This window comes from Antedon bifida, chromosome 10, assembly GCF_963402885.1.
Source record: "Antedon bifida chromosome 10, ecAntBifi1.1, whole genome shotgun sequence".
NCBI lineage: Eukaryota > Metazoa > Echinodermata > Crinoidea > Comatulida > Antedonidae > Antedon > Antedon bifida.
This window is the reverse complement of record NC_136235.1, coordinates 18,431,365-18,456,279: the sequence shown is the minus strand read 5'-3', so window position 1 is coordinate 18,456,279 and position 24,915 is coordinate 18,431,365. Positions and strand designations below refer to the sequence as shown.

The 24,915-nt window shown below is 30.4% G+C and overlaps 1 protein-coding gene across 1 annotated transcript in view; it reads left to right on the top strand.

The window, feature by feature from the left end:
• The first annotated feature begins 1,222 nt into the window (after positions 1–1,222).
• LOC144853872 (uncharacterized) overlaps positions 1,223–24,915 on the top strand; it is a 36,816-nt gene continuing 13,123 nt past the window's right edge. Inside the window, exons 1-7 of the mRNA XM_078711727.1 lie at positions 1,223–1,279; positions 1,388–1,483; positions 8,389–8,513; positions 10,167–10,252; positions 14,172–14,225; positions 22,529–22,673; positions 23,939–24,054. Of these exons, the coding sequence (XP_078567853.1) occupies positions 1,266–1,279; positions 1,388–1,483; positions 8,389–8,513; positions 10,167–10,252; positions 14,172–14,225; positions 22,529–22,673; positions 23,939–24,054 (636 nt within the window). The 5' untranslated portion in view covers positions 1,223–1,265. The remainder of the gene's footprint in view (positions 1,280–1,387; positions 1,484–8,388; positions 8,514–10,166; positions 10,253–14,171; positions 14,226–22,528; positions 22,674–23,938; positions 24,055–24,915) is intronic.

Here is a 24,915-nt window from a genome sequence, read left to right as displayed (position 1 = left end):
TATAACAAAATGGCAATAAAAAAACGATAAAAATTGATTAAAAACGTACTTTCGAAAGTTTTCATTATTCTATAATAATTCTTCTTCTAATTATTCTATACATAATGTATTATGTTGCAAGATTTATGATAATTATGGTTTTAGAATGCCAACTATCTACATGCGACTAAAAAACTCGGCGTCATAATGCCTAGCCCGGTGGCGGATTTGTTCATCTATACATGTTCCTAATTTTCTGAAATTTTAACTCCGGGTGTTCTTAAAGTTGAGGGCGGTAAACATAACATTACGAGATCGAATACAGGTGGCGAAGTTACAAGGAAAAAAAGAATGTTATAGTGTGCTCTCCCTGCCTCAGCACTAAGGCCCTGCCACAGCCTCGGGGTCGTTTCCACCACATCATCCTCCGATGCATTGCTAGTGCTGTCTCATGATGTGTGGTGGAAAAGGGGACGTATAATTCGGTGAACCCCAAACACAGTAGCTCGCATAACTTGAACTCTATTCCACCACGTCAACGTTCCGACCAGCGTGGGGTTCGACCACGACATTCGTGTTGTTAACACGACGCCCAGTCGACTGAGCTTAACCGGTCATAATAGGTAATGAATATGCATATTTATGATGTAACGATGAATTACGCAATAATTAAGTAAGTATAAAAATAGACTACATTCAGCTGTTCAGTCATGTATGATTTGGCTTAACATGTAAAAATAATGATAATAATAAATGGGGCTTATATACTAGGCAAGATATAAAAAGCGGAAAACTAAGAGAACACACTTTAAAAGGTGAGTTTTCACTGATCAGGGCAGTCTTAAAAAACGATTGAAGTAGACTGACGGATAGACATGAGTAAACTAGCTCTAGGTTGGGTTCGAATCTTCACAGATTTCTTTTTTTTAATGGAAAATAAATATTGTTTGTAAGTATTGATTTGTTGATTCCAGCACCATTTTCTCATTATGACTTCTGTCTTGCATTATTTGTATCTAATCACGAAAAACGTAATTATACGTACAAATTATAAATAACATTTTGTTTAATGAAAACAGACATAAACTTAGGAGAAGAAACATACATTTTTTAATTTGTTATATCGGTAGGCGACGATTAACAGCCAATCAGACAACATACTTTTTCTATACTAAAAATAGGTATCTTCTGAAATGAAAGAATAAATTGTATTTTGAAATAGCGCCCTCTTTATGTTGTCATAAGTAGAGGCAAAATTGATTATTGTTTACGAATAGGAAGCGAAGATGGCTGGTGAAAGGTAAGCCTAATTTTGAGTTAGTGCTGAATTTTTATTGGTGTCTGTCCACTAGTAGCTTAGATCACTTGCAGTCGGATTTAATCAGTTTCTTTTTTCATTAATTTACAGCGAGAAAACCCACCAGTCTCCGCTGAAGAGTTTATCGAGCTTCCGCAGTGAAATTATGGATATGCAGCTACACGACCCTGGCGAAGGACCATCAAGGTAAGTTTGCGTTGAATAAGTACGGTCTTGGTGCTGCTTCCTGACCCTTCTCAGTTCTTGTGGGAGGGTGGTGATGGGCCTAACGAAAAAAGTAACGATTTATCGATTTACCAAGTTAGGTTTATTGGGTTTTATAACAGAAAAATATTGTATCTGATATATTGATTTAATGATAACAAATTTACCAATTAATTAAATTAGAAATTAAGCAAAAAAAAAATAAAAATAAAAAATGTGAACTTCTGTTTATGTTACAAAATATAGGCCTACATACAGTTTTAATATTCATAGATTTATTATAATTTTAAAATGTACAAAAATACAACCATAAATAATAAAATCCATATAATATTTCATGTATTTGAATATAATAATATATAATAATGAAGAAATTCAGTTTGTGATTTATCTATGTAACTTTTTTTTGCTGGTATTGTTGGGCGGATTATTGAAATAAACAGTTTAGATTAAAAACAGGAAGAATGAATGGTAGCCTACCTGTAAAAAAAAATGGTAAAAAAGCACTGCTGTCGATCATTAATATGAATCACTGGTTATTGTTAAATCACTTTAATGACATCTTTGTGTAAATAAGAACACATGTGACAACTTATACATCATTTTAAAAGAATTGTTTTAAGGCCCATTTACACTAGTAGGACAAGAACGATCGATAAATAGATAAACATACATTTTGCTTACATAAAACAAAATAAATTAGAAAAGTTTTTGTTTTCGATAATCATTTATGCGGTCTTTGATAAAATTAATATTTTTTTTAATCCAATCAAACGACATCATGATCAATAAAAACATTAAAATCGATGTATTGTCATGATATTATTCTGAAAAATGCATATTTATTGTCGATCACTATCGTCTTTGTGTAAATAGGACCTGCAAAATGGATGATTGCATTAATCTAAATTTTTTGTGTTTTTGAGAAAAATACAAACATTTTCAATTTTAAAATGGTATAAATTGTTTTTCTTAGCTAAAATGTGGATGGTAAAAATGACCACATCTCCAATCGCATACGGTTTGCAATTAAGAAGTCCATCTGCAGAAGAGAATTGACCGTTCAAAAATGTCCATTGCATAATAGGTTATAATGTATAGTTAGAATGTCCACTTCAAAAATAATTAAAAGGAACAAAAAGTGTAAAAATCATGACTTGGCAACAACTCATTTGTCAATATTTTGCTCTTACTTTGTTTCCATGGTAACTATACCTTGTGGATTTGGCTTGCAATTTAAAGTAGCAGATGTAACCAATAGATACGGCATTATACTAACACCTGTCAGACATTTGCATATGTAATTAACTCATTTGCATAAAATATGTTTCTGTTTGATATAGATAATAATTAAAGAATAAAAACTACTATATTTTTTGTTTAGACAACTTTTGTATGAAAATGACATTCATTTTAAAATATTTTCCATCCCATAAAAGGCTTACAATTCTCTTTAATTGGTTAAAAAGGATCGCAAAATGTAGGTTGTAAAATGTTCAAACACTGTGTTTTGTTTTTGTTACAGGCACAATAGAACCCCTCCTTTAGGACACCCCTATTCAGTATTCAGGGGATATGCCTATTCAGAGGATACCCTTATTCAGAGGATACCCTTATTCAGAGGATATCCCATATTCAGAGGATACCCTTATTCAGAGGATATCCCATATTCAGGGGATAACCCTACAGTATTCAGGGGATATCCCTATTCAGGGGATATCCCTATTCAGGGGATGCCCCTACAGTATTCAGGGGATATCCCTACAGTATTCAGTGGATAACCCTAACCCCATACCCTTATTCAGAGGATACCCTTATTCAGAGGATACCTTATTCCAAGGATCCCTATTCAGGTGAATCCCCCTTTTCAGGGGAGACAACCCTTATTTCAGTAGGCGAAATCTTCTGCGAAACAAAGGGAAAATCAAATACATTTTACATACCTTCAACCTCTGGTAAGGGGACACTCTGTCGTGTCCTTATTATGTAGGGGTTATACTGTATCTTACAGTACTAATTAGCCTTATTCATTATTCATTTAAACTGTTCTGTATTATTTCACAAGCTTTGATATTTATTTTAAATTTCCCTGGATAACATGTGCAAAGATATAACATTAATTTTTTCTATTTTTGTTTTCAATAATTAAATATTTAATACCGAGTGAATGCGAGTATAGGTTTTCTTTTCAAATAGAAACGGAAAGATACAGTAAAATCAATGGTTTCATCTGCCGTACAGGAAACTAATCTCTGTTATACATGACAAATTATTTACGATGTCCGCGAAGCAGAATGAAAAACAAAAACGTTCAGGTGCAATTTTTTTAATGGCACATTCCAATTACTTATATTAATAATGTACTGTACTGAATGGTTACAGTAAGGCGGTACTATATTAAAAGTGGGTGGCAGGCTAGATCTTGGTTATATGGATATAAACAGGGAGTACTGTACAACTCCCTGATATAAAGAGGTTGTTTGGGGTGAATGGCAGGTGATTTATTGATTGGAAGAAGTTTATGTAATTATCAGCGATTTCTTAAGCTCTATCTACACTATCAAAATTGATGTGACAAAAAAATGTAATGTTTGGGTACATCACACTTTTTTTTGTTAAACTAGTTTGATTATAATGTAGACAGAGGGTAGACTTTTTTACATTCACAATTATACACCAGCACTAAATGTATCAAATAACTTTTACACGACACTACAAAAATCTTATGTCAAAATGTAACATAATAAATTGTTACAGTACCTTTGATACAAATGTGTGAAAGTGTTTTCAATGTAAAATCTCGGAATCAGTGGCATAAAGGCTATGAGCGCTGACTATCTAAACTCTGTGGGCTCTGGCGCTTATTGAAGCCCAAAGGAATAAACAGACATTAAAATATGTAGAAAAAGGCTAAAAACATCCAAGCGTTGGAGGGCCGTTTAGGGTCCCTATACCAGCCTCTGCGTTAACCCACTGCTTGGAACACAAGTCTGTAATCAACAACCCCCATTACATCACTGTAACATCAATGTAAACTGCAGTATACTGTATACCCATGTATCTTATGAGTTTTTATACGGCATTTACATTACATGGTGACAGACTACGTAGCTAATAAATATAGCATTCAAATTCGGTAAGATTATCCTGGGAGATTGTTTGTTTAGTATTTTGTTACATGTATGTTTACATGTGAATTGGGTATTATTACTAATTACTACGTTTTTAAGAACTTTCCCGACAGAAAAGAATATAGTTTTTTTTTTAGAAATCCGTTTTTATAGATTTTCCATATAATTCATTGGAAAGTTTTAAAAAGAAAGTTATGATCCATTTAGGAAACTTCTTATCTAGCTTTCATTTTCAACAACTATTAAATGTAGAAGATTGGAAACCTCTCTGCCAGGCTAGGCCGCAAATAAACTAATGTTATCTTTATTCCCTTGGCATCTTTCTACGTTGTATTGTCCTTCATAACTTGCAGTTTCTTCTGTAGAGTTCAAGTATAGCGACTATGATGCCGTCATTTGCCAGGATAAACTAATAAAAACAAGTACTTACTGTAGCTTACGGGAAAAATTCGTTCATCAGTGCTGTACATTTTAATATTTGAAATTAATAAACAAAGATACAATAATACACAAAGTAGTGAATATTTGTTTTCTATAAATTAAAAACCCCATGAATTATAATTTAAATATTTAAATTAAAAATATTTTGTTCGATCACATTGCCGTATGTTTCTACTCGAAAATGCATATAAATTAAGTCAGTCTCCGTAACAGACACCATACCAAGACTTCATTCATTATGTGACCTACTTAAATGGTAAATAAAATAGAGCCTTATTATTTTAAATTAAAAGAACAGCTTGTTTTGAAAATCTAATTACATTAATTATCATAATTAACACTGTACACAACAGTGTATTAATAATCAATATCATCATTTTGCTTTGAATTATACGAAATAAGATTACTATATTTTGTCTTGTAAACAAGTTGTTGAACAGAAAAAAAAAACATTTTTTATTGTACCACCTTTACACTATGTAAAGTACTATAATATATCAAAGTAATGGAGGTGAACATTTTATTTAAACAACATATTCTGCTAAATAGGTTACAAAAAATTAAAAAATTAAAAAAAAAAAAGCAAGTTAAAGGTACTGTAGGCCTAAAGCTCTGTCTACACTATCAAACTAGTTTGACAAAAAAAGTGTGATGTGGCCAAATATGGTAGTGATATTCCCAAATATATTAGTGATATGACTAATATCCATATATGGGCACATCACATTTTGTTGTCACATACATTTGTTAGTGTAGACAGAGCTTTAGAGTTTGTATAAGTACTATATCTAAATAACGTAGGTTAAACTCACTAACTCATTTATTTATAAAAATATATTCTGATAGGTTACACTAAATAATCATAAAATTACAAAATATTTTGTTAAAAAAGACAATTTAAAGGTAAGCCTACTGTACTACTATCAATAAGTACCTTTTTGTCTTTGTTTCTCTGTTGCACAATTTCTGAAAAAAGTACATACAATGAACATTTTTATTACTAATTAATTATATTCCAATGGTTAATAATTTTTAAATAATATTATTCATAAAATGTTTTATATCGATATCAAAATATGTTCATTTAGGTCATTGCCTTGTACATGTGGCACTGTGTAAGGTGGTTGACATTGAAATTATAAGAATTAAAATAAATAAAGCATAGAGTAAAGTATATAAACTTGTGTAATTCTTCTTTAATAGGTTTTCTTATGAATGCCCTTTGTGTAGTCTTTACAGTCTGTTTGTTTTGTTGAATAAATATTAGTATACGCAATTGGTTCTTTCTTTAGTTACCAATACCAAGAAAAAGTGTAACAAGGATGAGAAATTCGGGATATAGTCTTTATTCAGACAAAGAGAGATTTATTTCATAATTACACTTATTTTATTTTTCAGAATTTCCAAATTATTTATTTACACCCCATGATAATAATACAGGATATTCATTGTGTTAGAAAGACACAATAAGTCACAGCTTTGTCCTCCAAAAAAGATGTCCAGTATTTTATTAAATTGAATTAAAGTGAATTGAAACAATATGTAAGAAAAAATCTTCTTGTTGATATTAAAGCATAGGTACAGGCATGAATTTTAAATTTAATATCTGGTTAATTATACATAAAACAAATATTAATGAAAAATCAAGACTCAGGTTGATATTTCAACATATTTATTAACACTAACAGACTGTTTCATGAGAGAGATATCTTCAGGTGTTAGGCTCTGATGTAACTGAAATCACAACGAAAAAACATGAATTTCTCTTAAAATAGCCAAATACAAAATTTGGCGAAATTCTGTTTTTCAGTAGTTAGGTTGTTTTACCAGTGCAATACCATATCCAGTGACTCCCTAGGAAGTGAAAAAAAAATGTAGTGGATAATTTTTGCTATACCACGAAAATAAACATCTGAAGTTGAATAAAAACAATTCAAGTTATATATAAAGTTTATATGTTGATTTGATACAACAATTTCAGTCTGAATGCTTTTATAAAATGGGTTAAAGTTAAAAAAAGTGTATACTTTATCCTTTTATAGCTACATCAGACCACGGAGGTCTGTATATTTCTAGTTATTTCCTCTATGATCAGACATGCAGGCAGGTGTTAACAAAGACAATTCTTATATTCTTGTTCATTGTTCCAGACAGATCTTAATTAAATTGATCCTAAGCCACATTAAGGTGGAGTCACCCTGTGGCTTTCGCTTTATTCTACTAATAAGTGACTTCATTAATTCCCTTGATATACATAGAAAGAACAAAGCATTGTAAATTACACTGACTTTCAGGAACATTTTCATTTATGTATTTTACATAAAATTCAGGGCGTCTAAAGAGACAATAGAGCTCTATGTGACTCACAGGCATAGCAACATACAGATTAAAAATATTATATTCAATTTTAACATAATAAAGTACAAATCAATAATAAAAACACATGTTGTTTGTATTGACAATGTGAATATTAATGTAGTAATATAATATTAAATTCAATACAATGTTAAATTTAATTAATTCAACAATAACATTAATGCAACAATAATAATATACTGTAATAATTATAATATGTAAAGAATATTTATTAAATATTTTAACAAAAGGACATATTTAATTTTATAAACAAATTGTAATTACCCTGTTTTGAATATATTTACATTATTTCATTAGTTCATTTGGCCATTCAGTTATGTCTTGTTTTATCTCAATTATTATTTGTGACTGACAGAGATTTTAATGTAGGAAGGAGAAGAGGGGGGTGGGTTAGAGGAGGGATGGTTGTAGGTTGCTGAAGCCCTTTATCAACTTTACTGTTTGCATTGCATACCAAATCAAAATTAGAATGTTCAGTAATGCTATTAAAACCTGGATTTTATTAATGTACTCAATGTTGATATACAATGATACAGTCATAGTAATTTGTTTATCAACATTCATGTTAAAATTAGTTGGTATCTCTTTTATAATAAAGTATTTCTTGCCAAATTACCTGGATAAACCAACAATAGCCTATACCCTCTTTGAAGAGCGAGATAACACTTGAAAATTACCCTCTACACAAATGGGATAACAAACTGATCTTTGTAACAGTAGTGGTTTGTTGAAGTTTGTTTACACCAAAATGCAAGCAAGATTATTAGTTATTCCGGTGTCTATTTTGTGCCAAATTACCTGGATAAACTGACAATAGCCTACCCTCCTTAAAGAGCAAGATATAACTTGAATATTACCCCTCTACACAAATGGTATAACAAACTACACCAAAATGCGACCAAGATTATTAATTATTCATGACAATTTTTCTTTTTATAGAAAGCAATCAGCTTTAGAGAATATAATGAACAGTATCATCGTCCAAGTGGCCGTATTATTACTAGTGTTTATATGCATAGTTGCCACGACAACAGAGTTACTAGTCGAACTTGGCATCATACAAGGTATGTTTTTATTATGGTAATGACTTGCATAAATATGATTATCAAATAATATTATAATTTTTAGTTACAAATATTCAAGATCTATAATCAGATTTATACATTAAACTAATAAAACCCTGGTGTGTATCATACAGATACAGTAAATTATTAAATGATGGGCCACTTTTACACTGCCGAACAAAGGAAACGACAAAATGGAGGAGCTTTAGTTTTGGCCGCGGAATAGAGCAGTTACTGTACAGGTTGGATTTTGATCCCACTGAACAAAATTTTCAAAATTGTATAAAACAAAAAGCTACAATAGTATTTGAATTTGGAGAAGATAAAGCATGCTACTTATACAAAATTAACCAATCAAATCTATGTATAGCGTGTGAAATACAGTAGATCAAATCTACTATATTTAACAAGCTCTATGATCCATTGTTGTTATAACTGCATTAGATGACTAACTATATGACTGTTCGTTTTATATTATTGATTGAACAAATATTAAAATGAGAATACAAAAACAGATGCATCATCATAGTCATTTCAGGTTGTTTGAAATTCTGAAATGATGTGGACATCTTTGTTAATTCTGGTTGTAGAATAATTATTGTGGTATATTTAGACATAGCCAAAAAATCTAGAAAAATCTATCAATAAAAGGATTTTGTGAAAAAATTATGTTCAGTTTCCGGTATTTTAAAATATACAGTACAATTGCAAAAAATATGACATTACTGTAGGTTCAGTTGAGCACTTTATTTTACCATCTTTAGGCCCTGTCCCCTACATTACAAAATCCTGTATCTGTCACTTATACTGATTTCTCCCTTGTAAAAAATTCTAATCCTAATATCAGACACAATTGGCAGACTACTGTCAAAACAGGTCACGACCTACATCTTGCTGGTACCGCATTATAACTGAATAAAGAGTAAAATTTCTAATTAACTTATTAAATAATTAATTAAATTTTAATAAATATTTATTATAAATGATAATTGTTATTGTTACAGTATGTTAAAAAGCAACCTTGACTTATAATAATGCTATGATAATAATTGTAATATTGTAAATTAATTCACTTAATAAAATATATAATTTGTCCATTTTTCCCATTGAATATTGATACGACTCATAGTACAGTATAACTGTAATGTACATTTCAGCTATGCAAACCTCATTAATTAGCTATGTGTACTGTATGATCGCATTTTGTATACAGTATATGTTTAGTCTACAGATAAGTGGCCTGTTTCTTTAATTAAAATTTGAATTTAAATTAAACTAGTACGAAGTGAATGTATCCTTTGTGACTGTATGATGCAGTATAGAATTCATATTCAGAGTTGAATTTCACAATTAGATAAAGACAAATTTAATTTAAAGATGGCAATCTTATTTTGCTGTTTTTACACAAAGCCATAAACATACAATTATTAGGTTACAATTTTAAAAAATAATAAAAATCATAATAATAATAATAATAAACACTTATCAACTTTCATAAAAAAAATAAGTTTTTAAAATTTAAAACAGAATTTCAATCTGTGATATTACCATGAGAAAAAAACAGTAGCAACATTAAACTTTGAATATCATATTATATCCATTCAGTTTTTATAATTTATACTTTGTATTATAATTGTTTTTTCTCTCTTTTAGTACGGTCTGATGGACTGGATATGGAGACCTTACTTGAGGCGTTATCAGCCACAACACTTAGTATTTTATCTGTTTTTATTGTTGAAGTAAGTATGATAACGGTAAACTAAGGACAGGGGACTGGGAGAGGAGATTGATTGGGAAAGGGAGAGGATTGGGGAAAGGGAGAGGATTGGGGAGGAGGAAAAGATTAGGGAGGAGGAAAGGATTGGGGCGGAGAAAAGGATTGGGAGAAGGAAGAGATTGGAGAGGAGGGAAAGATTGGAGAGGAGGAAAGGATTGGGGAGGAGGAAAAGATTGGGAGAAGGAAGAGATTGGAGAGGAGGAAAGGATTGGGGAGGAGGAAAGGATTGGGGAGGAGGAGGAAAGAATTGGGGAGGAGGAAAAGATTGGGGAGGAGACTGATTGAGGAAGGAAACAGATTGTAGAAAGGATTGGTGGGCACCTTTCCTTTTAGTGAGGACCACAGGTGTTTAACACTAGCGGAGATATTCCAAAATTGTAATACCTTGACTCAACCATGTGGGATAACAGGCATCTGGTTCACAATTCCAGGATGTTCCACTTTGTACAACTAAACTTATGTTTGCTTTTCAATGCAATACAAGATTTCCAATGAATTAGAGAGGGCTGCTCCATATGGCCATTAACGTTATCATGTTATTAGTATACTTACAGAAAGTGCATGTATACTGATGGCGGAGATAAGATAACACATCTTCTAATAGATTTAATATATTTATTGCTTTATGTTAATATGACAAAGGGCAGTGGCCTGGCGGCTATGAGCGCTCACTGGTTAAACTCAGGACCCTGGACTCAAGGGTCTAGACAAAAAAATACAATTCTGAATACAATAAAGTGAGAAAAAAAATATACATTTAGGAAACTGTCCTTTAAACAAGTTTATGTTCGACAAGGTGCTGTCGTCTGCCGGGGCTGCCTTTTGTTTTATCACAAATTTATCAATCTTGTTCATGAAAGTCGGAATTAGAAGTATGGTATTTACAGTAAATCTGAACTTTATGCAAGCTTTAAAATATGTTGAAAGTGCTAAAAACGCCAAAGCCAATAACTTTGCCCCAACGAGGACCCTAAGTCTCCCTGTCTCAGTGTTGGAGGGCCTCTTAAGTTGCCAAAACCAAGATCAAGCTCTCATACGAACAAATTCATGTTTGTTGCTATCATAATGTTTCGGTTTGTACCTTTTTTTGTGAAATCAGTGATGATGTAATTTATTTGCACTAATACTGACTTTATGAAAGGTTTACTGTTTGTGCCAAGAAACTGTTTATGGCTCGTATTAGATAAGTTAATTCAAAGTTATATATATGTTTATACTCTTGCCCTTTGCTTTTAGATAACATTATATCAATAATTTAATATACAACTGTACAACATTAGGTTAAAGGTCATTGACAGAGGTTTGGCAGGCTCTTTTTTGCACTTACAATAAAGCATTAATAGTTAGCTAAAGTTTAATATTAAAAACATTTAAAATATAAACTACTTTAAAAATTGCAAAACGTTCGGCGTGTTTACAAATGTATAATATTTAAAATATAATTTTGAATCCATAGCTAAAAATATACATTCTCAATTTCAAGTCAATTTCATCTGGTCAAAAATTAATATATAATATTATTATAAGAGTGTACAATTAAAATATTTATTTTCTCATGCAAATTTGAAATGCAAAATTTAACTACAAATTTACTTTCTTTTTAATTTGAACAATATTCATAAATTCATACAATTAATTTGATGTGTAAAAATTAAAGTATACGGTATTCACTTTAATATCCAAATGTGTCTGACAAGTTTCCATTGATTTCCCTCTTCAAAAAAAAATTAAAATTAATAACGCGTCATCTAAGATGGCAGTAAATATCCCAAATATGGTGATATGACATCATCATGTCCATATATTCTTCTGAATATTAATGTAGTTTATTCAGCTATTGATTAATAGCAAACAAAGAACAAAGCTTTTGTTTAGCTCGTCAAATCCGATTTGTTGATGTTACCATGTGCCATAACATTATTTTTACGTGGAATGAATGCTTTAATATTAAATCTTAATTATGTATCTGGTATCAATTATTTTAATTTAATTTCATTTCTAAGAGCTTAGTAATAATCCAGTATTTTGTTGGACTTTGGATACTGATATCTAATGCAATATGTATTCCCTTCTCATGTTTATTCTACATTACGAATGCTATTCATAAGTTAATTACACTTTTAGTCGCGTGACTCTACAGCTCACTATGTCGGTCGGTTGGTCGGTAAACACTAACTTGAGCACGCGACTGCAGCCATCTATATGACCTTGTTTAGAAATGTCTAACACTTGAAGTTTGGGATAAAAGGTGCCTAAAACTGCCTAATATGAAAATGATAATAATTTTGTTTTTTTTTTAGATTAAATTATTTATTAAATATTTAACAAACAAAAATGAAAAAAAATTTTAAAAATGGTTCCCTGGTTTATTTGCTTTCGGCAGGGTGTGGAATATGTATACAGTACATATCACTACACAGTTCCATTGTAAATCTTCTAGTTTCCATGTTATAAGTGAGGAGATTGCCTAACCCAAGGCAGTGAATTAATCAATTATTATTTCGATCCCGTCACATGATTCGTTCCATTAAACCGTTGCCAATCATTCACATCCGTTGATTGAGACAAGCAACTTCTTTTCATGAAATTCACCAGGGATCAATTACCAACCAATCGTAAATGAGCTTTCTACTTTGTGTGTGGGAGGGTGGAGGAGGAGGGGTGAGGAATGACCCCTATCAAGGGATAACAGTGTGTGGGTGGGTATGTAGGTTAGTCACATGAGAAAGAATGCATAATTTCGACTCGCATTTAGTTTTGGTAAAAAAAATAATTTATTGACAGCTCTATTTTGTTAGCCTAATTAGTTAAAATATATATTTATACAGGATAAAAACATCAGAATGCACCCATTTTGCATATGTTACTGTTTTGAATATTAAGCTAAGAAAACTGCATACTTTAAAACAATAAAAATAAAAATCTTCCACCATCATCTTAAAGTTTATTCTTTTGTAATTAACAAATTACATTTTTCTTATTTTTATGATGACATACACTCTATATCAATCCATTTTCTAACCTTCGAACTTTTACCCACTTTATATTACTTTATCCTTTTAATTTCTTTTCCACTCAACAATTTCCTTAGCTTCCTTTTATGTTCATGTTTAACTGCATAGAAAATTGACATATAACGCTAGCTTATTTCTAGGTAGGCCTACTATCGTCTAGTGTATGTCTTAGTAAATCCTTTTGGGGTTGTGACAGGCGTTTGCTGGTGTAGAGGCTAAGTCTACGACATTTTCTAGATTAGTCAAGGAACTGTTAATTATCACAAACATCCTATACTTTTGATATGAAAGTCGATAACCTTGGTAATATGTCTTTAATTAGTCCATTACCATCTGGCCCTATACCAATATCTTTACATTGGTGATCTACCAAAATCGATGGTGGGTGACTTCTTAGAAAAAAATTTAAATAGGCAATTGTATAAATTATGCATTCATGAATATTGGTGCACCTGTATTTTACAAAATCTACAAAGTTCATGTTAACTATATATATTCTATTATGAATTGATTAATTTATCACTATACAGAAGATTTAAAAACATTTGTTAAAAGCGAGGGAAATATGTTTTTAAGATGGCATCTAGATTCTGAAGGTGTCTCTTTAATAGAGATTTTACTGTAGTTGAACTTAGAATTTTTAAAAATATGCCTAAATAATTGTTTTAGGTTGTTTTTGTTCTTGATGAAATGTTTTCTTTTTGTTTTGTATAATGGATGTACTGTACTATCTGAAATAAAGAAAATTAATGAATTTGAATATGTAACTTCAAATCTTTTATGCTGATTTTTTAATTAAAAAAACACTTATTGAAGTAGCAGTAAATAAATATTTAACACACTTTTGAACTTTGTTCTTTATTACAGGTTTTATTAAGACTTATTGGAATGGGAGCATCATTCTTCAAATCAAAATTAGAAGTAAGTGATTTGTTGGTTCTTTCCTTATTTTTTATTTTGATGAATGTTCTTTCAAAAAAATATATAAACATCTAGAACATCAGGATCAGGATTTTATTATATTTTCATCCTTTTCCAAGCGACTGTCTGTTGTACACCATCTCTTCACTTCTTCCTGGATTTGTGTTTTTTGTTGTGTTATAATTTTGAAACTAACAATTCATCACTTGTAATGTTTTTTAGTAGATACAATTGCTTTGTTTAGTTTATCAGCATTTCTTTTCAGCACCATGCCTTCTCAATGAAATGTTCTCTTCTCCTTTCTCAAAATCCTGAGTTGTGTTTATAATTTGAAGCTAAACAGTTATCACTTTGTGATGTTTTTTAGTTGCTTAATTGTTTAGTTCATCAGCATTTCTTTTCAACACCATCTTAAAGGCATTTCTCTAGTTGTTATTATCCTTACAGCACAAATTACACAGCAATTTTTATATTTTTATATCTAACAGACAAGACCAGCCCAACTAAAATCTTATCTTTGACTGTTTAAGCTTACCCCAAGGGACAGTTCTTAAAGACCCTTATAATTTACTATTATTTTGCAAAAAAGTGTGTGTAAATTGATTTTTCAACATCTAGTTAATTTTTTCCCGAGACACTGGAATGTTGGGCTATTTTATCTTGTCGCTTTTGGCGTGACTGGAATTGTATCAATTATTATTTCTTACATATTCTTGTTTTACTTGGTTGAATCCGCTGTTCTGCAGCTTAAAGGACAAATACTGTACACAATGTTTGTTTCTATGTTGTAGGGGGACAATATATCTTTAAAGTTTCTTTCTTTTTCTTTTTTGAAAAAGTAAAGTCATTTAAATTAAGACCGATTACAAGTACAAAAACCAATCAAGCATCAAATGACTTGCTATGTGATATAAAATAAAACTATTATATATAGTAAGACAATCGCTTAAAACACAATAACATAGTAACGGTTCAGGGAGGTATAACTAACTCCCTGAAGTGATACAGTAACTGAATTCTTTAGTTAGTACTAGGTTTCAAAAGGTTAATTACTGTTTAATTAATTCATTGTCTAATCAGGAGAAACAATCCTTTGTATTGAAACCATTGACCATTCATTTTATAATGAATTCAGACTATGAATGTGGAGATTGTTTTGCTTTGTAACTCATACTAGTACTATGTACAGTGTTGAAATTTTATTTTATTTCACCAATTTATAGAAAAATGGATCAAACTCAGTGGTAAACAGTATTATACTGTAGTTTCTAAGGAATGTATTATTAGTTCTGTAATTTTTTTTTCTTTCTGTCTTTAAGTTATATTTTCCCACCTAAAAAAAATTATTTAAATGATAATGGTAAAAAATATAATGGTATTACTTAAAGAAAACAAACAAAAAGTCTTCCAGAGGCCCATTTCCTGATGTTTTTTGTTACTTACAGTATTTTGTCTTTTTATTAGTGAAATTATTATTTTTATATTTTCTTTCTGTGGAAGCGATTAACTTAAAATAACTATTCAAAGTTTAGTTTTATTCATCTTTATTTTATGCTTTAGCGGATGATACATCCTTTAAGCATTTCTAATTTTTTTCTATTGATTTAATCATTGTACTGTCCTGGTTGTGTCAGTCTATTCAGACACACACTATATTCTACCAGTGTGGAGTTGTTTCGTGAATGTAAACAAATCAAATCAGACAGGATTTGAACCTCGGACTCTGAGTTTAGTATGCATATTAATCACCACGCCATGTTCTGAGAGTAAATAGAGCATGTTGTGTAATGTTTGTTCCAAACTATACAAAGATACTAACCTTAATATAAATGTACAAGAGAAATTACATTTACATTTAGGAAAAAAATGCATTTGACAATATCACATATTTAGTTCCCCACCATATGGGCTATCCAGGCATCTGTTAATCATCATTAAATTAATACTAATTAAATAAGTGAAATATGCTTAAAACAATGTGACCTTGGCCTATTACATATATTGTCCTATCCCCATCATCAACTGGGTATACGTCTTTTACAAACCGGTACCATTTGGTACGTCCTTCGTTAATTAGTTCAGGAAACTTGTACCCAGATTCTGCTAATCTCTCCTGGGTATACATCACACAACCATCAACCGTGATTTAACAACTTTTGTTAATTTTTCCCAGAACAATTGCTATCAAAAACCTTGATTACAGTAAAATCAAAACAGTTTCTTATTTATTTTAAATTATACAAAATTGAGGTATTGTAAATGTTTTTAGAACTATCTTATTAAATTGACTTGAAACAAAGTGTTCTTGGAAGGAAAAATTTTTTAATTAATTTTTCCCAGAACAGCCATTATCAAAAACCTTGATTACAATCAAAACAGTTTTTTTTTTTTAAATTATAAAAAATGTAGGTATTGTAAATGTTCTAACTATCTTATTGAATTGACTTGAAACAAAGTGTCACTTTGATAAGGGTGTTCTTTTGAATTTTTGAATAACCAGTTAAATGGCAGCATGAAAATAACAATTCTGAATTATTAATAGGTTACTTTTATTTGAAGTGGCTGTTTTTATTATCAGTTTTATTTATCAAATCATCTGATTCACTCGCTAGGAATCTAATCATAATCTCCTATAGATTTGTTTGAACATTGTTAAGATGTGAAGTGCTTTTAACTGGAGAATATTAAATCCTTTACATTTTCAATAAAAAAATAAAATAAAACAACAGTAGAGACTTATTTATTTATACATATAATTTCTAAAAAGCAAGTCTACTTTTAAAGAATTATTTTTTTATTTTCAGTTTAAAAATATAATACAAAAAGCAGCAAAAGCTGAAAGCATTGTATGTACTGTATACTAAAATATAAAACATTATGGGCAGCACACACAAGGAAAAACAATACAATAGTAAGCAATAACAAAAACTATATAAAAATACCATTAATAAAAATACACACAAATCCTATTGCATAAAAATGTTTAGAGACAATACAGTTTAAATGTACAGAACTCATTTGAATACAAATGAATATGGATTTCAAAATGTCTTATTTGCTTTCAGAAATTAAATGGATTCCCAATAGAGAATTAAGCAATTGAAAAATATTAATATAAAGTAATGTTATATTTTTAGACATTAAACACATTTATAGCAGCAGCCTAGTTGCGCTGCTCCCAGAAGAAACCTTAAAACAACTCAAAAAGTTGAGGCAATCCAGTGCCAGTTACAGCATCAAGTTTTCAAAGACTATTTTGATTTTTTTACTTTTTTCTACTCAATGTTTACAATTTACAGGAAGAGATTAATTAGAGCTGTTTTATTTAATATTCTCTTATTTATTACAAGCCAAGTATTAAAACATATAGTAAGCTATGATTATATAAGCAGTACAGTAATATATACTTGATAAATGTTAAGAGGAGTTGTGTTTAAAATTGTATACCTTTGATATTTATGAACAAAACTTTTTAAGTTTACAAGAAAACAAAAGTTGCTTCAGTACTTAAAACTAATTATTGTGCTTTTAGTGTAATATTTGAAAAATTTTTTTCATAAACTAATTTATTATTAATTTATGTTAATTAATAATAACTGATTTAATACTTTATGTAGTTGGCCTGTATAATCATAATGGGCCTACAAGTTATAAAATTGAATTTGATAGCCTACTAGAGTCTTAACAGTGAAGATGTCCCATAAAAGATGGAATATAGAAATTGAATTCCATTTTCTAAAAGCATTTTTTACAACAGCATGTTGAACATGTTTTTTATGAAAGCAAAAAGCAGTCACATAAAGCGTCAATATCACTCAAGTGTGAAAAATGTTTGATCATGAATTAATTTCTTCAATGTGAAATTTTCAAATATTTCCATAACAAAACAAAAATTATAAGGAATACTACACAATATTTTTTGCATCTAATATTCTTGTCAGTAATTTCATCTCTCACTCATAAAAAGTGATGGGAGACAAGACAGGAAGGGTAAGTAACATATGTTTGGTGTTGCCGTGGTAATGTCCATCCCACGAGATGCTCCCGCCTTGATCTGTTATTTGTATCGCCACTCTCAATTATTATTTCTGTCGTTTTCTACAATCCACAGTTATGATGATACAGTCGAGTTATTCTTTTACTTTCACTGTATAATTAAGATACCTGTATTTTCAATCAATTTATGTATAAACAACACAAGTATTTTTTTTCATTGAACGCTTTTGAGAAACTTGATATTAAAAATTAATGAGTAGTATTTCTGTGTAATATCACTTGGTTGCAATAGGTTGGTAGTTAAAAGGCTCTAAGGTAATTTCTTCTAATTTTCTTTCTAATTTTCTTTTCTCAGCATTAAATAAATAATATTTATTTGTTGTGCTCTATATATAACTGCATATACAATATACTGTAGTAGTTACGATCCAGACCTCCCAGCTTGACAAAAATATCAAGAATTTGTAGCGACAAAACGATATAATTTCTGGACACTATTCAATCAATGACACAAAAATAAGCAATAGTTCCTTTTTTTTGGAATGCACCCAGAAATACCCTGTAAATTCAGTAACATTGTCTAGTCTAAAGATTTTGGTAGCTTGGGCAAAAAATCTTGGTCCTGGACGGTGAAAATCTATAATTAAAAATTCTGTGATCATTTTGGTGATCTGGAGAGACAGTTTATTTTCTTCCATGTCGTACCATCCTTAATGTAAGTGATTAACGCCATTTACAGACTACTTCCAAATCCAATCAATGGGTTCCTCTCTCGGTTTGACGACACCCACCAGTCAAATTATTACTATAGATATTGCTAATTGTTGGACATGAGTGGAGTGACTAATACCCCCATACTACTCTGCCTGGATCCAGTTTAACATTACTATACATCACCTGATATTCCTAGATTCTCTTATCCAAGTTCTCTACCGAGCCGAACATTGTTTAACCTCGGAAAACTGTTTCAATGCCGTATTGCCATATTTGTCAAATGATTGGTAAATCTACTGTATGCTGTATGTAAAAACAAGCATTATCAACTTTCCTGGTGGTGGCCTCATTAATATTGGCATACCATACTGCATATTTTTTTATTTTGTAATGTATATATTGACATCATAGGCAAATACATTTTTCTGATTAATGTTGCAGTGTATCAAAAGTTTATATTACTTTGATCTTTATTTTTTATGGAAATGAATGCAAGATAAAAAATTTACGAATGTTTTCAACATTCTCGTAAATCAGACTGAAGAGTTGAAAGGTATTTTAGTTTTTGCAGATCACTTTACTGTAAACATGTGTTAAATCAAGACAATGTATGTTGCTTGCTAAACAGAATATGTTTCTTTTTTTCATATGTTTCATATTTGTATTTTCTCCTCGATTTGTTTTTGATCAGTAAAATGTAGTCTATGTGCCTAGCTTACCTGGATAAACCAACATGGCCTTTTCCCTTTAAGGAGAGAACATAACTTGAAAAGCATTTATTTTATATCATGTGACCCACTATCATCCAATCAAATTACAAGAATCTAGGTGTGTTATAATATCAGCTTCTGTCATAGTACTGTAACACTGACACAGCCCATTTGTAATTTTTTTTCACTTTTTCGATGAGCCCACATTTTTTATAGAGCTCTGTCTACACTATCAAACTAGTTTGGTGTGATGTGCCCAAATATGGTAGTGATATGCTTAAATATGGTAGTGATACGACATCACACTTTTTTATCACATAAAGTTTGATAGTGTGGACAGAGCTTTAAGCAGCATATGATGTGCTGCATACTGTGATGTAGTGTCAGACCGTTGACTATTTTCGGAGTTTTTCTTCTTCGATTGCCAGGTGTGCTCCTCTCCCATATTTAAAAACGGATTGACACAGGTCACACATTTTTATTAATAATGATATTATTCACATGTGATGAGGTTTTTCTTAAAATGAAAAGATTCATGAAAATATGAAAATACAATAGAAAAGATATTATTTAATGCTTTTAAACCTTCAGCTCTACAGTAGGTGATGTCAAGAGCTTTGTGGCACATAATCCTTTTTAAGGCCTATACAAGTGTTTATTGTTATTATTTTGTCGGTGTCAATTAAAGACGTTAATTCAAAGATGCATTGTATCATTCTATAAGTAGAATTTGAAATTGTCTTTCAATTATTCAGATAGTTGTTTCCACATTTATCTAGAAATAATTGTTTGATACCTCTAATATTTTGTCTTGCCATTCGATTAAGGAATTTCTAATTAAATCAAGTGTTAGTCGGTGTTGCCATTAAATTCTGTATTATACTAAAGACAGAATAGAACCTGACATATTCGTCGCTAAAATATTCAAATTGAAACTATTTTTAAGTAGTTTCAAATACTGGATGGGTAATTGACATTTTTATTGGAATGCGCTTTACCATAAATTCAATTTATAACTATTTCTTTGATGCCTACAGTGTTTAGTTTTGCAAATGATAGATGATTTATGTATTTGGTTCATCAAAATGTTGTTTTGATATTATGCTACATAAATAAATTTAAGAGGGGAAGTCCATAAATGTTATATCTAGAGTTATGTACAGTGTCCAAGGGGTTATATCATTCAGAATGAGATGTATTAAAATGTTTCCATCGTTAAATTTATTATCAATAAACATGTACAGTACTGGAATTTATATAAAATTCATAAATTAGAAAATTAGAAGTTTAAATAGTGCTCCTCAAAAATTAAATATTGATTTGCACATGATGGCATGCATTTTGTGTCTTTTGAATTGGATTCATATTTTTAAATATTTGTATATTGATAATACGCAACATGAACCCCCATTATAATGTTTAACCCTTGTCATATATTATTTATATATAGTTTTATATGTATGTATTCAAGATTCGCACATGATGGTATGCATTTTGTGTCTTTCGATTTGGATTCATATTTTTGAATATTTGTAATTGATAATACCATGGAGAAATAAGTTAGGAAACTTATTCTCCATGATAATACACAACATGAACCCCCATAATAATGTTTAACCCTTGTCATATATCATTTATATATAGTTTTATATGTATGTAAGAGGTTGCAAATCTCGAGTATGTCTGAACATTGCAGGTGGGGCTTTTAATTGAATTGTATTGAATTGAATTACGAATACCACATGATACAAAAAGATTTCTTTTATTTACTTTTTAATTAATAAAAGCAAGGCTGTCTTTTACCTTGTTACTGTTATTATCCTTGTTGAAGATAAACTGATCGACTATTTGTTTTCTCTTTTTCGTAATTAAACCAACAGTACTTACTACCACAAACCTTATCACATGTATTTGCGATTTTCTTTAACAAATAATCCATTGTATACACATCCGTATGTTGGTATGTCTTACATTGTATGGGTCTAGTGGCAACAGCCTTCCATTCTCCCATGACCGTGAACTAACAGATTCTTTGAAAAAAATAAATTAATATAATCCTTGTACATGTAGACCTACAGATTAGACAATATTGTTTACATCCATGCTGTAAGCTAGACAAAATGTGGGGAATGGTCCATACAGATTAATTTTGTATAGACATAGAAAAATATAATGCTCCACTACAAGAACAAATTTAATTTGTTCCCTAATTAGTTCATTGTGTAACGTAATATATAAATTATATTGTGTTTTTCATAATCGTATAATAATTGTTAACATTTAAATTGATATTGTGTCTTTTTTCTCGCACAGTAGCTATTGTTCATTTCAACTTTTGCAAAGGAAAACACCATAGTTTCAAATTATTTCAATATCTAATAAAGTGAATACTACATACCCAAAGGAAATTTTAAAATATAGTGTTTATTGAATGTAATGTAATGGTAATCTCACTTATAGTGACATATACATATGATTTAGAATCCGCGAGAAACTTTTACAGACTTCTACCGATAGAGGGCCTGTATAATTCATGACGTCAGAGTGTGTGCCAATAATGGTTCGAAAAGTTAAACGCGGCTTTCCGACTGTTAAATGTGATCTGCGAAATGGCCACAGGAGCTGTGTTTGTTCAGTTTGATGAGGTTTCATGACAAGCATGTATCTCTTTTTCTTTTCAAGTATGCTGTATTATATACTGTACTCCTGTCTCTCTTCCCTATTCTCGGTTACAATGTTGTTCAGGGAGGTACAGGTATACCTACAGTACTTTCTATCCCGTATTTTAAGGCAATTCATTTATAATACCTTAAAAAATAATTTGTATTACTGTACATATATTTACATACTATCAAATTGTATGATTATATTTTCTCTTTATAGATATTTGATGTTGCAATTGTGTTGATAGCGTTTATACTCGATTTAGTCTTTCATGTGTGCGGAGTGAATGAGGAATATCCGGGCACTATCGCAGCAAGTAACCTTATAGTACTCCGTTGTTGGAGGTTTTACGGTATTATTCATAGTAAGTTTTCACCACAACTGAAAAATGGAATATTTGAGTTTCTTTACTCAGTAACAAGGGCATAAAATACATACATAACTTACAATAAATAAAACACTATTTAACAATAAACAATTGTAAAATGGAACAGGACGCAATGGAAGCGAAGTAAAAAAAAATAAAAAAATGTTTGAACAACAGAAAAATAAGAACATTATATCCCTAAAGATCAAAACCTACAGTTATATTGTTTTTAGTGACTGGTTTTTATACTGTATTTGTCCATGGAGGGAATTTCCTCCATGATTTGTCTAGGTATAGATTAATAATAATTGATAAATGGTGTGTGAATGCAAATTACCTCTTGGCAACATGCAGAAATTGGACAAGTTTCAAATGTTGGGTTGAATTGCGTTTAAAAACAGTTAAAAACACCCAATTGATTGAATGTTGGAAGGCCTTTATTGTTGTTCAACTTGTTGAATGCACCATATCTTTCCTATGATGACACTGTCAGTGAACTATACCGCCATTGTAATGATTTAATTGAATGAATTGGTCGTTGGTCTTTCATTGTTCATTAAAATGCCAAGCAAAGTTCAAATAGCATTGTTTAATAATATAATGTTCCATTATACAAATTAATTTATTCATCTATTGTGTTATATAGTAATTTTTTTCTGTGGTTTGAGTACCATACATTCTGTTAATAATAACACCTTCTAAATGAAAATGTATATATTAAAGATGTATTGTCACCCTGAAAAAATAATTCTTTCAAATTTTTGTTGTTGAATATGCCATTTTAATGTCACATAATTGTTATCCACTTTGAACAAAAATTAGATCTAAACAAAATTTATTTACTTGAAAAAACTGTAATTTGGCTGCTTAGCCAATGTTTTTTTGGTTGAATTTAACCATTTATTATAACGGAAATGATTAACTTTATTAAAACTACAAAATAACATATTCAAAGTCTGATTTAATTAATCTTCATTTTTCATGTTTTTGGGGACAATACATCTTTAAATATATTATTAATAATGTTATTACTAATTACTAATCCAAAGCATGATACTGTAGGTAGGTAATACATGTGCATATTGAAAGTTAATGCTTTTCTATGAAGGTCCTACCCAAGCCCCAGTGGTACAATGGTATTGTGCCGGAATATCAAGCTCAACAATCACAGTTCAAATCTTAATTACAGCAACTTTTTTCATTCAGATTTTCATCTTTACTGTATGTTCTATATAAAACAATATTTGACAACACTTTTTCAGGTGAGCTTTTACGCATGCGAAGAATTGTTAGGGAAGAAATGGACATGGAGAGGTACGCACGGCGACAGGCAGAGGCGCAGGCTGATGCGTTACAATCGCAATATGATCAACAACTGGTAAGAAGCTATACGAACAGGAAAACTCAAGAAAAAGTTGTTAATACGGTCTTTAAGCAATTTATAGTAATAACGATATTATCATTAGTATTATTTTATATTTCATATCTCATACATGAAACTTATTGTGCTGTGCAATATTTTCTTTAATTTCAACAAATAAATACTATTGCACAGTCAGCTTTTTATAAAAAAAAACTTGATTGGCCTGATTGTGCGACAACATGCTTGGCCTGATTATGCGACTCCATCAATAGAGTGCGCCATCTGTAAATGCTTATTCCCATAGCCAAAATCTCAGCACCAACTTGTTGCATAAATAGACAATTAATAAATAATATTAACATGCATGTATAATAGGTTATATAAAAGTTTTGTCTGAAAACCCAGACATAGTTTATTTTTATTTATGATTAATTTGATTATAAATTGATCCCGTAGAGGTTTATGTAGTTGCCCCAGTCATGTTATCCCTGTTTATTTATGTTTATTAATAATTTATATTGGCATATATTATAATTCTATATAGTTGCAAAAAATTGATAAAACAGTTACACTGAAATAATTATAAAAAGTTTAATTTAGTGAATTTAATGAGTTTGAGAGAAAACGGGGAGGGGCAGCGGCGAGGGGACTATTTTATATCCCTCATCCCCCTCTATTTATCCACCACTGTTTATTAGTGCCAATACCTCAACATTTTACAAAACCTTGATACTACATTTTTGGAAGAACTGTTATAGCTATATTCTTCATTCCAGACCCTCAAAAAAGAATGCATATCTAACATATTATGGTCCCTGATATAAAGCAAGCATAGGCCTAACTGTAAAAACATTGGAATGTATTTGATCACTACAT